This window comes from Pipra filicauda, unplaced genomic scaffold (assembly GCF_003945595.2).
Source record: "Pipra filicauda isolate LSUMZ 115617 unplaced genomic scaffold, ASM394559v2 scaffold266_size1643727_pilon, whole genome shotgun sequence".
In the NCBI taxonomy this organism is placed as follows: domain Eukaryota; kingdom Metazoa; phylum Chordata; class Aves; order Passeriformes; family Pipridae; genus Pipra; species Pipra filicauda.
The window spans coordinates 1,165,758-1,177,794 of NW_024104383.1; the positions used below are offsets into that span (position 1 = coordinate 1,165,758).

General features: G+C 53.0%; 1 protein-coding gene across 1 annotated transcript in view; it reads left to right on the forward strand.

Moving 5' to 3' along the window:
- The first annotated feature begins 3,562 nt into the window (after nucleotides 1–3,562).
- Nucleotides 3,563–12,037, forward strand: part of PKD1 (polycystin 1, transient receptor potential channel interacting) — an 83,970-nt gene continuing 75,495 nt past the window's right edge. Inside the window, exon 1 of the mRNA XM_027736098.2 lies at nucleotides 3,563–3,901. Within this exon, the coding sequence (XP_027591899.2) occupies nucleotides 3,657–3,901 (245 nt within the window). The 5' untranslated portion in view covers nucleotides 3,563–3,656. The remainder of the gene's footprint in view (nucleotides 3,902–12,037) is intronic.

A 12,037-nucleotide genomic window follows, 5' to 3' on the forward strand; every position in this document is an offset into this window, starting at 1 on the left:
CAGTTCCTTGCCAGTGGGAGGAACCAGCAGAATCCCTTCCCCACAACGAGCCATTCCCAGCCTCGCAGTGAGCAGCAGCCTCCCAGCCCCAGAGTACATTTTCCACTTCCATCATTTTCTGCAGTTACTGCTCTCAAACCCATCATAACTCAGTGACAAGACCTTCCTCCAAGATCAAAAATCGTGACTCAATGTGAACAAATTATTCTGTTGCTGCTGTGTCGAGGTTTGCTGTCTCCTTGCCCACTCACGTATTTCCTTGCTCGATGCCCTCATTACAGCTTGGCAGCCCTGGCTTTTCAGGGTCAGCCCTTAACTTCATTCCATCGGCTGGATTCCATTAGCCAGCTAGTCTGCTGATTGCAATCCACACACAGAATATTTTCTCCTTGCTGTTATCTGAAAAAATATGGGCATCAGTACAGAAAAAAAGGAAAAAAAACCCACCACCCAAAAAAAGCAATTCACATTTGAGGGAGCGGAAATAAATACATTGTAGTCACATGAGGAAATAGTAACTGCAGGGCTATTTTGAGCACAATACATCATGCAAAGGATGATGTGTCTTTCAAGCAGATTTCAAGCCTAAAAGGCACAAAATGTTTTTGGAAAGTAAATTCCCACACACATTAAGCACCATGCCAAGGAGTGGGATCAGATGCTGTCAGGCTTTATATTTCAGAGTTTGGATATGGGAAGCCGAGGCCCCAGTTAACACCACCCCTCGGGGTTCAGCAGGACAGTCACACACTTAAATCCACAGAGGTGCTTGTGGACTCTGTTGGATCAGGACCATCCTGGATCAAGCCAACCAGATAGAGCTGGAGGTGATGAGCAGCTCTGGAGGAGTAACATGGTAGGAGTCACCTTCTTCAGGTAACTAGTGACAGGATGAGAGGAAATGGCCTCAAGCTGCACCAGGGGAGGTTCATGTTGGACATTAGGAAGAATTTCTTCATGGAGAAGGTTGTTAAACACTGAAATGGACTGCCCAGGGAGGTGGTGGAGTCCCCAGCCCTGGAGGTGTTCAAGAAACAACTGATGTGGCGCTCAGTGCTCTGGGCTGGGGGACAAGGTGAAGATTGATGAAAGGTTGGACTTGGTGATCTTGGAGGTACTTTACAACCTTTTGTCTCTGAGGTAAAGGAACAATGCCTGTGTTTTGTTGCTCACAGGAGCTGAGTGTGCAGAACAATCACAGCCATCAAGTGGCACATGCTGAAACTCATGACCTGGCCCCAACATGAGTGTATCCTCGTGGAATGACTCAGTGAGGGCATTCTACACAGACACAGAGATGAGGTTTAGGCAAGTCCAGCCCACTGAGGGAGGCAAACCTGCCCCCCAGGCCCTCCTCTCCCCAGGTCTGTTCTCAGCAGAGGAGAAGGGGGGGGTAGCAGGCTCTGAGGCTCCAGTCCTTCCTCTGGTCCCACCCCAAACAATTGTTCTTGCTCCCTGCTGCTCTCACTCCTGGGATGCTTGCAGACAGTGAGCATGTCTCTCTCCCACCCCTTTTTGTTGTGGTTTCTCCCTTGAAAGCTGCCAGGCAGAGTTCCTGAGCCCACTGATTGCCAGGGCCCTACTGCCACAGTCCCTGCTGCAGCGTCCGGGTGGCAGCTCCTCGGCACACTCACCATCGGAGCACTGGGAATGCCGGGAGCACACCTGGGAGCAGCAAAAGCTGGCAGAGGCACGGGGTGCAGCTCTGAGGGGAGGCTGGACAGAAGGCAGCCCTGCTTGGCTGTGCAAGCTGCTTCAGACCAGTACCAAGCACCTCTCACCCTGGCACTGGGGCATGGGCAGTTCAAGGGGAGCAGCCTCTGTGGTGGGTGACCCATCTTTTTGGGGAGAGACAGCCCTTCTCACAGGGGTGCTCTCCAGGCAGCTCTTCCAGAGGTTTTCCTATCGACAGTAATTGCTGGAACAGCCATGACTGAACAGAGTGTGGGCTCAGCTTTGCCCGTGGGCAGTTCTGAGGCTCCAGTGGACACTGGCATTCCTGGTGCCAAGGCTGACCTGGGGAGATTTGCTGCACTGAACTTCAGTGTTACATAGGAATGTTTTCAGGGTGTGAATGGCTGTAAGAATTAATGGAATTGCATAAATGAAGGGCAAGATTTTCCTGTCCCCATTTAGCAAAAAACCTGCTGAAAGTGTTGTCTGGATCAACAAATCTCAGGAGAACCAGTTCAAAAGCAGCTTCTCCCATGTTTTATTTCAGCTTTCTCATATCTTCCCCTCGGTGGAGGGCCAGGGCCATATTCCATATGTCCCATCACACTGTAACGAGGCACATGTGAAAGACCAACAAATTAGGGTGGGAAATTATGAGCTGTCACACCTATCCACTGCTTCCAAATGGGCTGGGGATGGTTTTGGGGAGATGCCCTGTGTAATGATGCTTTCTTTCATTGTATGGAGATTTTATTTTAGTTATATCCTTCAATCACTTTAAACTAGAAGCAGTTCAGATCCCCGAGGAGCCACGGTGGAATGATGGGATTGACCTCACCAGGTGTGAGCCAGGGCCAGTGCCTGGGCCAGCGTGGGGTGTGAGTGGCACTGAAACCTGATGGATTTGCTGTTTAATGGTAAAAAAAAATGCACTGAAAAGTACCCGACTTGTTCTTCCTCCGTCTCCAAGGTACCTGCTATACTGTAGGTGTGTAAAGCACTCCACAACCTGAGCTCTTACTGGATCCCACAGCCCCGGGAATGGGCACCAGCCACAGGAAACGGGTGCCGAGGGCCTTCAGGAAGGGTTCGGGTGGGTGTTGGTGCTCCCGTCTGTCCACTGCCCTCTGTGCCCGGGTGGCACTGTGAGACACCCCCCCGCCATCTCCAGCACAATTCTATCCTGCATCGCGTGCCCTGCCCACTTTCTGAGATGCCCCTCATCGGGATAATCCTTGTTTCCCGGGATGTCCATGTTCCCCAGGATGTCGCTGCTCCCCGGGATGCTCCTGTCCTCAGGATGCTCGTGTTCCCCGGGATGTTCCTGCCTCCTGGGACCTCCGTGTCCCACGGAATCCTCCTGCTTCGGGGACCCCCTTCTCCAGGGATCCCCCTGCCCCCGGGACACCCGTTCCTCACGGATCCCCCTGCTCCCGGGATGCCTCTGCCCCGTCAGGGACACCCATCCCCCGGGACCTTCTGCTCCAGGAATCCCCCCGTTCCCGGGACACTTCTGTCCCCCGAGACCCCCGTGCCCCTTGCGGCACCGCTTCCCCACGGGATTCTACCGCGACCGCCGTGCCCCCGGGACACCCCATCCCCGCGGGACTCTCCTGCCTCCGGGACCGCCTGCGCCCGGGACGTCCCTGTCCCGCGGGACCCCCCGTGTCCCCCCGGCCGGCCGGCGCGGGAGCCCCGCGGTGCGGAGCAGATCGGAGCGGAGCGGGGGCGGCCCGGGCGGGCGCGGGGCTGGAGCGGGGCTGGAGCGGCGCCGCGTTTCCGCCGGGCGGGAGGCGGAGCGGGGGCGGCCGCGGGCCGGGCGGAGCAGCAGAGCCGAGCGGCGCCGGGCCGGGCCGGGGCTGTCAGCGCGGCGAGCGGAGCCCCAGCGGGCCGGGCCATGGCGGGCGGGCGCTGAGCCGGCCGAGCCCGGCCGAGCCCCGGGGCAGCGGCGCGCCGGGGCCATGCCATGCCCGTAGGGAGAGATGCCTTTGGGAAATGGAGACACTGGATCACAGCGCAAACATGGCGCCCCCGCGGCGCGGCTGCCGCTGCCGGGCTGGTGCCTGCTCTGCTCGCTGCTGTGCGGGGGCATCGCGGCCGGCCCGGCCCCCGCCTGCCGGCCCTGCGCCCCGGGCTGTGCCTGCGCCGCGCCCGCCTGCGCCGTCAACTGCTCGGCCCGCGGCGTGGAGCGCCCGGGGCCCGCCGTGCCCGCCGCCGCCACCGCGCTGTGAGTACCGCGGGCACCGGGGCCGGCACGGCCGGGGGGACGGAGCGCGGGCACCGGGACGGAAAGCGGGCACCGGGACGGAAAGCGGGCACCGGGATGGAAAGCGGGCACCGGGATGGAAAGCGGGCACCGGGATGGAAAGCGGGCACCGGCCCGGCCCCGCCGCGGCTCGGTGCCCGCGGAGCCCCCGCGGGGGATGCGCGGACCCGCAGCCCGAGCCGCCTCCCTGGGGTTCAGCCCAGACCCAGGGCGGGATAACCCCGCGTGTCCCGAAAGGGACAGCCCGGCGGGGCCGTGGGGGGATGGAGCGGGAGGTTCTGTGCGCGGAGTTTTGATTTCTGGGGGAATGCGGGAGGTTCTGTGCCCGGAGTTTTGGTTTTGGAAGTTCTGGGGGAATGCAGGAAGTTCTGTGCCCGAAGTTCGAATTCAGAGGTTCTAGGGTATGGCAGGAGGTTTTCTGCGTGGAGTTTGATGTCTGGGGGAAGGCAGGAGGTTCTGTGCTCTGAGTTTTGATTTCTGAGGCCCTTGGGGAGCGGCAGGAGGAGGGTGTTGGGGAAATGAGCAGTTGGATATGGGTTAAATGCTGTTAACAGAAAATCCAAAGGACCCAACTAAAAAGTTCAAATAAACATTTGCCCGTGGAAGCGCTGGGATGGGATGACAGATCTGTGTGTATTCCGATGCTGGTTTTGTTGTTTTGGGAAGATCAGTCAGTAATGTGAAGGGACACTGGAATGGTCCACGTGCACAGTCACTGAAGTAAAGTTACTGTATGGCGCAAAAACAGACATCAGGGAGAAGTTTGGGTTTGAACCTAAATTTGTGTTCTGTAGGAAGCAACTTTTCAGTTCTTGACGAGCATCAAGTGATTCATATAAGAGAGATGATGTGGGGCCCAGCGCAATAGATAAATCTCACATGAACTTACTTCTGCTGGTATTTCGCTACATTAAGGGTCTGCTTTTCTCTTTGCATATTCTTAACTAAGTTTCCACTTCTTAGTGTCAATACAGAGATACTGTAGAAGTTGTAGAGCACCACATTAAACATAAATTGTAGGTTTTACAGGATGTGTCTGGACTAACCTCAGGAAAATGCACATCTCTAAATCCAGCAGGCAAGGTATTTTCCAGCTCTTTTCTTACAAGATATATTTAGACTTTTCCAAACAAACCAGCCATTGTTTGTCGCAGAAAGTCCCTAACTAGGAAAGACTGGTTTTTATTAAGGAGTTTCTGGGTTTGTGTTATCTGTTGTTGGTTAGAGATGGGGAACTGCAGCTCCCGAGGCTGTGACAGAGGTGGAACGTGCCAGCCCGTTGCTGGTCACTGTAGAGCAGCCTCCTGAAGGCTGTGGTGATCTGTCCTTCATTTGGCTTTTTGTTACTGCTGTTCAGAGGCGCTGAGTTGTAAAACTCTCAAAACATTTTGGATTAGATGCTGTTGTGTAATGACAAATGGAAGCTGGACATAAAACTCCTGCAAAAACATGGGACAGGGAAACCTACTGAAGCGATGGATGGTGTTACTGATCTGCCTCCGATTCCCAGGGAGAAGCGTTTGTGTATGGCACTGCGGAGAGCACTGGGTGGAAGGGAGGAGCTGAGGGATGGGTGTCTTTGGAATTAAGACCATAGTGTCATCTTTGTCAGGCAGCATATCATCCTGTGTGTACAGTCAGCTGAAAATGTGGGCTGGTACCGTTCTCATGGCTGGTGGAAGATATGGTGAAGTGGGTTTCCTTTAAATTTACTGCCCTGTTTGACCTCCTGTTTTTGGCAAAGAAGGCAGGTGTACTTACACCTTTGTTATTACCATGAAGGATTTACAGTTTCATTTCTGTTGGGGTGAGAGGGGCTCTGGCTCATGGCACAGTGAGGTTACACAAGTGGCTTTGTCTATTAATTTCATGTTCCCTTTATTGAACACTGACAGATAAATAATATTTTTAATGATTGCTGCCTGTTCTCTCATTAGAGGAAAACTTTTCTTTTTTTAATATCTCAACAAACCCTTTTTTTAAAAAATTAATTATTCTGAAATGAAGGCAGCCTTTAAGAAGGCCAAGTTCAGAAAATTCCCAGCGCCAAAGCTCCCGGACCCTGTGGCGTGTGTGCTCACAGCTGCTCTCAGCAGTGCCATTCCGTTCCTCGAGCTGTAGAAGTAAGGCCTAGGCATGAATTCCCCCCGGGTCCGATGTTTTAGTCGTAGCAGCTTTGGGGAAATAAATGCCAACTGCGGCAGCACCGTTACCAGGAGCCCAGAGAAATGCCCCGTCCAAAGAATCACTAAGGAAATCAGCTCTGCAGCCCACAGACACCACATACCTCGCTGGGAGCAGTCTCCAGGCAGAGCCTGGGAATACTGGCCCCTTCCCATGGCCATAGTGGGGTTCTTGAAGTGTAAGGCAAAGTCTGGCTGGAAACAGGAGCAAAGGCTGTTTTTTTTCAAGTAACCCACACACAGTGCGCAACATAAAAACTGAGCTTGAGGAGCAGCACACTTGGAGTGGCAGCATTTGCACTTCTGAGCTCCTCTGTCCGAGGAACGCTCTGATCCATCTCTTTTCAAGTGCTTTGCTCTCGGCGTTACCGGATTTTGTTCGCCTTCATTTGAGCCTGAGCTGTTTCGTGAGCTTTCATCGCTTCTTTCATTCCTCAACTGGAAATAAAGCTCATCGAGGTTTTCCGACTTTCCCTTGCAAATGTTGATTCTTTCTGACACGTCTTTGGTGTCATGGTAGGTTTGAAGTGGAAATTAGAATCTCGATGTACAAAGATTTGAGACTTCCTTAGTTTTCCTTCATTAACATGGAATAGTCTTTGTGGACGGGTGAGAAGGAGAAGCTGGGATCAGAGGAGCTCTGCTATCGCCAGGCTCTGGGTTTGGGGGTCAGAACTTTCATCCAAAACCCAGCGGGGTTTTTTGTGGATTTGGCAGTGAGCCCTGGGGTTGCACTGCCCAGCCGGTGACTTCACCCAAGTGAACCTTAAAATAAACAGATCTTATGATTCAGGAACCTGCAGTCTGTGATATTTTAAATTTCAAGAGTCAGCAACCATCAGTGGATTTTGGTGTGATTACGTGATGCAGGAAAAGCCTTTTCAAGGCTTGAGGTGTCTTCAAAAGTTATCAGGGAAAAAAACCAATCCAATTTAAATTAAAATCTGCTTCAAGTAAACCCACAGGCAGTGGAGTATCTGTGCAGTAGTGTCCAGGCCACAGAGGCAAAATAGCTCTACTGCTGTTCCTAGAAAAAAACTGAGACAGCCTGGAATGTCATTCTTGTAGGAAGCCGTATCCCAGCGAAAACAAGGCTGCATTTCTCTTTTGTAAGAAATTCTGGAGGGGGAAAAAGGCCCAAATGAGGTGCTAGATAAATATTTTGCCAATGAGATTCATTCAGCCTATGGAAGGGACCAGTCCCATAAGCAACCTTAGCTATAGTTTGAGCGTGAACAAGGAGGCAATTCTGTGGTGTTCTGTCAGCAAAATGGGCTCTGGTGTTAGACAGGACTGGATTGTTTATTGTCCTCCTCCCTAAAGCTTCAGGGAAATCTGAGTGCTGTTCCCATGGCTGAGAAATTTACCTTTTTTTTTAAAATTAAAATGTTGGCTTTTTTTTTTTTTTTTTGGTGGTGTTTAAAAGTGTGTTAAGAAAAACGTCCTCCTCATAAGACCAGACATCCCCAGTGAGGAGGGTTCGAAGGTGTTCCTGCTCCGTGGCAAAAGTTGCAATTAGATAATCCTGAGCAGCATCAACGTGTGTCTACTTTTGTGATTTGCAGTTCGGTGCAGCCAAATCTACAAACCCTGGTAGTGATAAAGAAACACATGTTAAAGCACTGGAATTAAACATCTCGAAGCCCCAAGGGGCAGAAGGATGAGTTGCCGCCCTCACCTTTTGGGGCTTCTCTGACATCTGGTGTGGCTTTTCCTGTGTACTCTTTGCACTGATTTTTCCCTGTATTTCTTGCAATTTTTAAGCTTACTGGTGGTGTTTTTCTGCGTGTGGTTTTTTCCTTGTTGAAGTGAAAATGTGGGCTTGATCCTGCTCTTCTCCTGCTGGTGAGCCTCCGGCAGGTCTCTCTTGTGTTTCAGCCAATTTATTTCATCCTGCTCTCACAAAAAGTGGATTTAAAAGAAAATCACTCACTCAGAAGATAGAACTCATATGGTTTGTTAATGCTTCTCTCCCTGTTTGCCATTTAATGGGATTCCTTGTTTTATCTCTTGTCATGCCACGTTTTCCACACTCTGGTTTCCATAATGTGTCTCTGCGTCATCCTTTCTCCGTTTCTTCAAGATTTGTTGTCCTTTCATTGTTGTAGTTCAGCTTGATTTTGTATTTTATTTACTCCATATGTCCCCAAACATTTATCTGAGTTGTAGTAAACGAATAAGAAAATAAACAGGGGTGAAGAAGGATAGCTTGGGAGCAAAGCTGTGCATTCCAGTGCCAGGGTGGAGCGGGCTGGGAGCTGCACGGACAGACGATCTTGCTCTTACTGTGAGGAGAGTGCACAGGAGAAGGTGGGGGACTGTGGGGGAAACAGCACTTGTGAATTAGTTCCTCCATGGCCAACAGCACGATTTAGGCAGTCGCTGTCAGGCTCAAAGAGAAAATTTCTGTCTCTTCCGCAGTGGAAATTTGGCAGCTCCGCTACTGGGCTGCACTGAAGCACTACTGCTGTTCAGAGGAACGGCTGCTGCCCCTCATCAGCCCACCCTTCTCTCCCCTCCAGATTAGCCCACCCTCCTCTGACACCCCCCAGCCCACCCTCCTCTCCAGGCCTTGCTGGGATGTGACTCAAAGGCTGGAAGCTGCAGTGGCTGCCCAGCTGTGGAGCTGCTGCCCCCACTCCCCTTCTCCTGCTGCCCCCACTCCCCTTCTCCTGCTGCCCCCACTCCCCTTCTCCTGCTGCTCCCACTCCCCTTCTCCTGCTGCCCCCACTCCCCTTCTCCTGCTGCTCCCACTCCCCTTCTCCTGCTGCCCCCTGCATGGACAAGCTCTGTCAAAGGTCCCAAAAGAGGATGAGGGTGCCACATCAGACCTGTGCAGCCCTTGTTTCTCAGCCTTCCTCTGCAGTAAAGAATTAGCTTGTTTTCCACATCGTAGCACTGTTCTTTACTTAGACACCAGAGCCAAGTTGGCATCTCTGTTTGCCAAAACTAAAAACGTCAGTTGAAATATAACGTTAGGTTTTTGCTTTGCAAAGGGCACAAAAAACAAAACCCATGTGTGTGCAGCCATTCCCATTTTTTAAAGGATAGCTATCATTAGGAAGAGCGTCTACAGTGTGCAGGCTGTAGCATTTGTGGTATATTACAGGAACGCTGACCAGTATGAAGAGATTCTGTCTTAGAATCCTGGAATGGTTTGGGTTGGGAGGGACCTGCCATGGGCAGGGACACCTTCCACTAGCCCAGGTTGCTCCAAGCCTGTCCAACCTGGCCTTGGACACTTGCAGGGCAGCCACAGCTTCTCTGGGCAACCTGTGCCAGGGCCTCCCCACCCTCACAGGGAAGAATTTCTTCCATATATTGATCCTAAATTTCCCCTTTCAGTTTGAACTCGTTCCCATGTGTCCTGTCACCACAGTTCCTGATGCAGAGTCCCTCTCTGGTTTCCTCGTAGGCCCCTTCAGATCCTGGAAGGTGCTGTGAGCTCTCCACACAACCTTCTCTTCTTCAGGCTGAACTTTCTCAGCTTTCCAGCTCTCCTCTTTCCTTCAAAAGATCATATCCTTTCTGATGATGTGCAGATAAGCAAAACAGGGATAATTAAAGTGTGATGGTCCTCAGGGAGCTGTTTCTACCATTCTAACAGCAAAATTGCCCCCCCCTCCAGGTTGGGAACAGGTACATCTCTTAGGCTTCCTGGCACTAGGCCTTGGAAAAAACTCAATAGGCTGAGCTCAGAGATGAAGTTTCAGATGTGGCATATGTTCTTGTGTGATTCTGTTTAACCTAGTGTCATTTTGAATTTAATTAGCATCCCATGATGACAGTGTGATACTCTGGGTTGGTGACAGTACTTGATGTTCACTCTGTGGTAACGAGTCTCCCACCTGCGGCATTTTTGGGTGTTAACTGTGGTCCTGCTTTACCTCCAGGCTGGGGCTGTGGGTGCCCTCTGGCAGTGCAGGGCTGGGAGGTGATGGGACTCCCTGTCAGGAGAGGGCTGTGCTTGTCTGACAGCAGCCACAGCCCGCGGCAGCTCCGGCTCCTGACGAGCCTGTGGGACAATCTGCAGTGACAGGGATTCTGGATCCGAGCCAGGACTCAGCCAGACTGTTCCTCTTCATCTGAAATCCGCCCTGGCCACGACACCACGGCCTTTTCTCCCTGGTGACAGCTGGGCAGCTTGTTCTCTACCCGCCTCCATGGGCAGCTCCTTGGATCGGGAGCACATTTGGCTCCGTGCAATGCAATTTTGTGTGTCTGATGAAGTCACGGGGTCTAATCACTGGTTTGAAAGGGAGATTTCCAGGGTGGAGTTTGCAGCCTGTGCCCACCTCCTTGGCAGACCCTGGAGCACCTTCTGGTCCCTAAAGGGACAGCAGGAGAGCTGGAGAGGGACTTTGGACAAGGGCCTGGAGGGACAGGACAGGGAGAAATGGCTTCCCACTGCCAGTTGGCAGGGTTAGATGGGATATGGGGAAGAAATCCTTCCCTGTGGGGGTCTTGAGGCCCTGGCACAGGGTGCCCAGAGAAGCTGTGGCTGCCCCATCCCTGGAAGTGTCCAGGGCCAGGCTGGACAGGGCTTGGAGCAACCTGGGATAGTGGGAGGTGTCCCTGCCCATGGCAGGGGGAGGAACTGGATGCTCTTTAAAGTCCCTTCCAACCCAAACTGTTCTGTGATTCCACGGTTCTGTGGTACTTGCAGATCCCCAGCAATGGCCTCTTCACAGCTCCGTTGCAACATCCCTTGGCAGCACCTCAGCCCTGGCTCCCGCAGGGTCTGTGCTGCTCTGGGCTCCTCTGGCACGGAGCAGATCCAGGAGCAAAGGAGCAGTTTTCCCTGCAGCTTTGGCTGGGACGGGCAGTGACGCCTCTCCTTCCTCTCCCTGGCCTGGGGGCTTGCATGGGATTCTACAAACACCTTTCCCTGCTGGTTGGGGGGAATCAGGTCCTGCTGGGAATGGGTTAAATGGGTTCAGCAAACTCTCCCCGGTCCGGGAGCCGTGGGAGTGGTGCTCTAAAAAGAGGACCCAGGGTGTGGGTTGAGTCCTCCGGAGGGAGGAACCCGAGGAACAGCTAAGCCTGGGAAAGCAGAGCCCAGCCGGATTGTGTTGGCCAAAGCTGTTCGTTTCTCTCTCAAACCACGCCTCGGGAAGGGGGTGGAGTGAGGCCGGGCTGGAGCTGCGGGTTTTGGTTTAGGGCAGGTTGGTGAAAGCATCTGTGTCCTGGTGTGGGGCACTGTGTGTGAGTCTTGCACTGCAGACAGCCCCAGTGGGGAGCTGGGTACGCTGTGACACGGAGCTGGGAGTCCGGGGGATGCATCCTGAAACTGTGACAGGAGACACGAGTCCCTCTGAAAGCTGGGAAAAAAACATGACCCTTCTTTTTTTCGTGTGTTTTTGTGCAAAAATGTTGCTTGAAGAAGCACTAGAGAAGTGTCTATTTTTGTAGTTCTCTGTTCATCCTCTTGCCTCACAGCTGGCTGGTTGAATACAGCTCAGCCTTTCCACGTGTGGCTTGGAAAAAACAGATGTTCCGTTCCTGTCTCCACTGCCAGTGCTCCCAAATGCCACATTTCCAACAGCAGGACATCAGTGCTGGCACAGGGGCCATGGACTGAGCCTGGGGGGTACCTGTGGGGCTTTTTGGCTCTGTAGTGTCTGTGTGCTGTCAGTGGGGCTGTCAGGAGAGCTGCCCACACAAGCCTTACCTTCCAGGGGATATATGTGGCAGCCCAGGGCTGGCACCCTGTCATCCTGCTGGCAGCAGGACTGGCGCCATCAGTGTGGGAATGTTCATGGGTTGTCCCTCGTGGGTTGCTTCTGTGCTGGTCCTTAATGGCTTTCATGTGCAGGGGCTGCGTGGCTGTTTGTGGGCAGAGGGGACCGTCCAGCCACGCTCTGCAGCCTGTGCCAGGCAGTCTGTGGGGTGATAAGAACAATAACCACGGGCC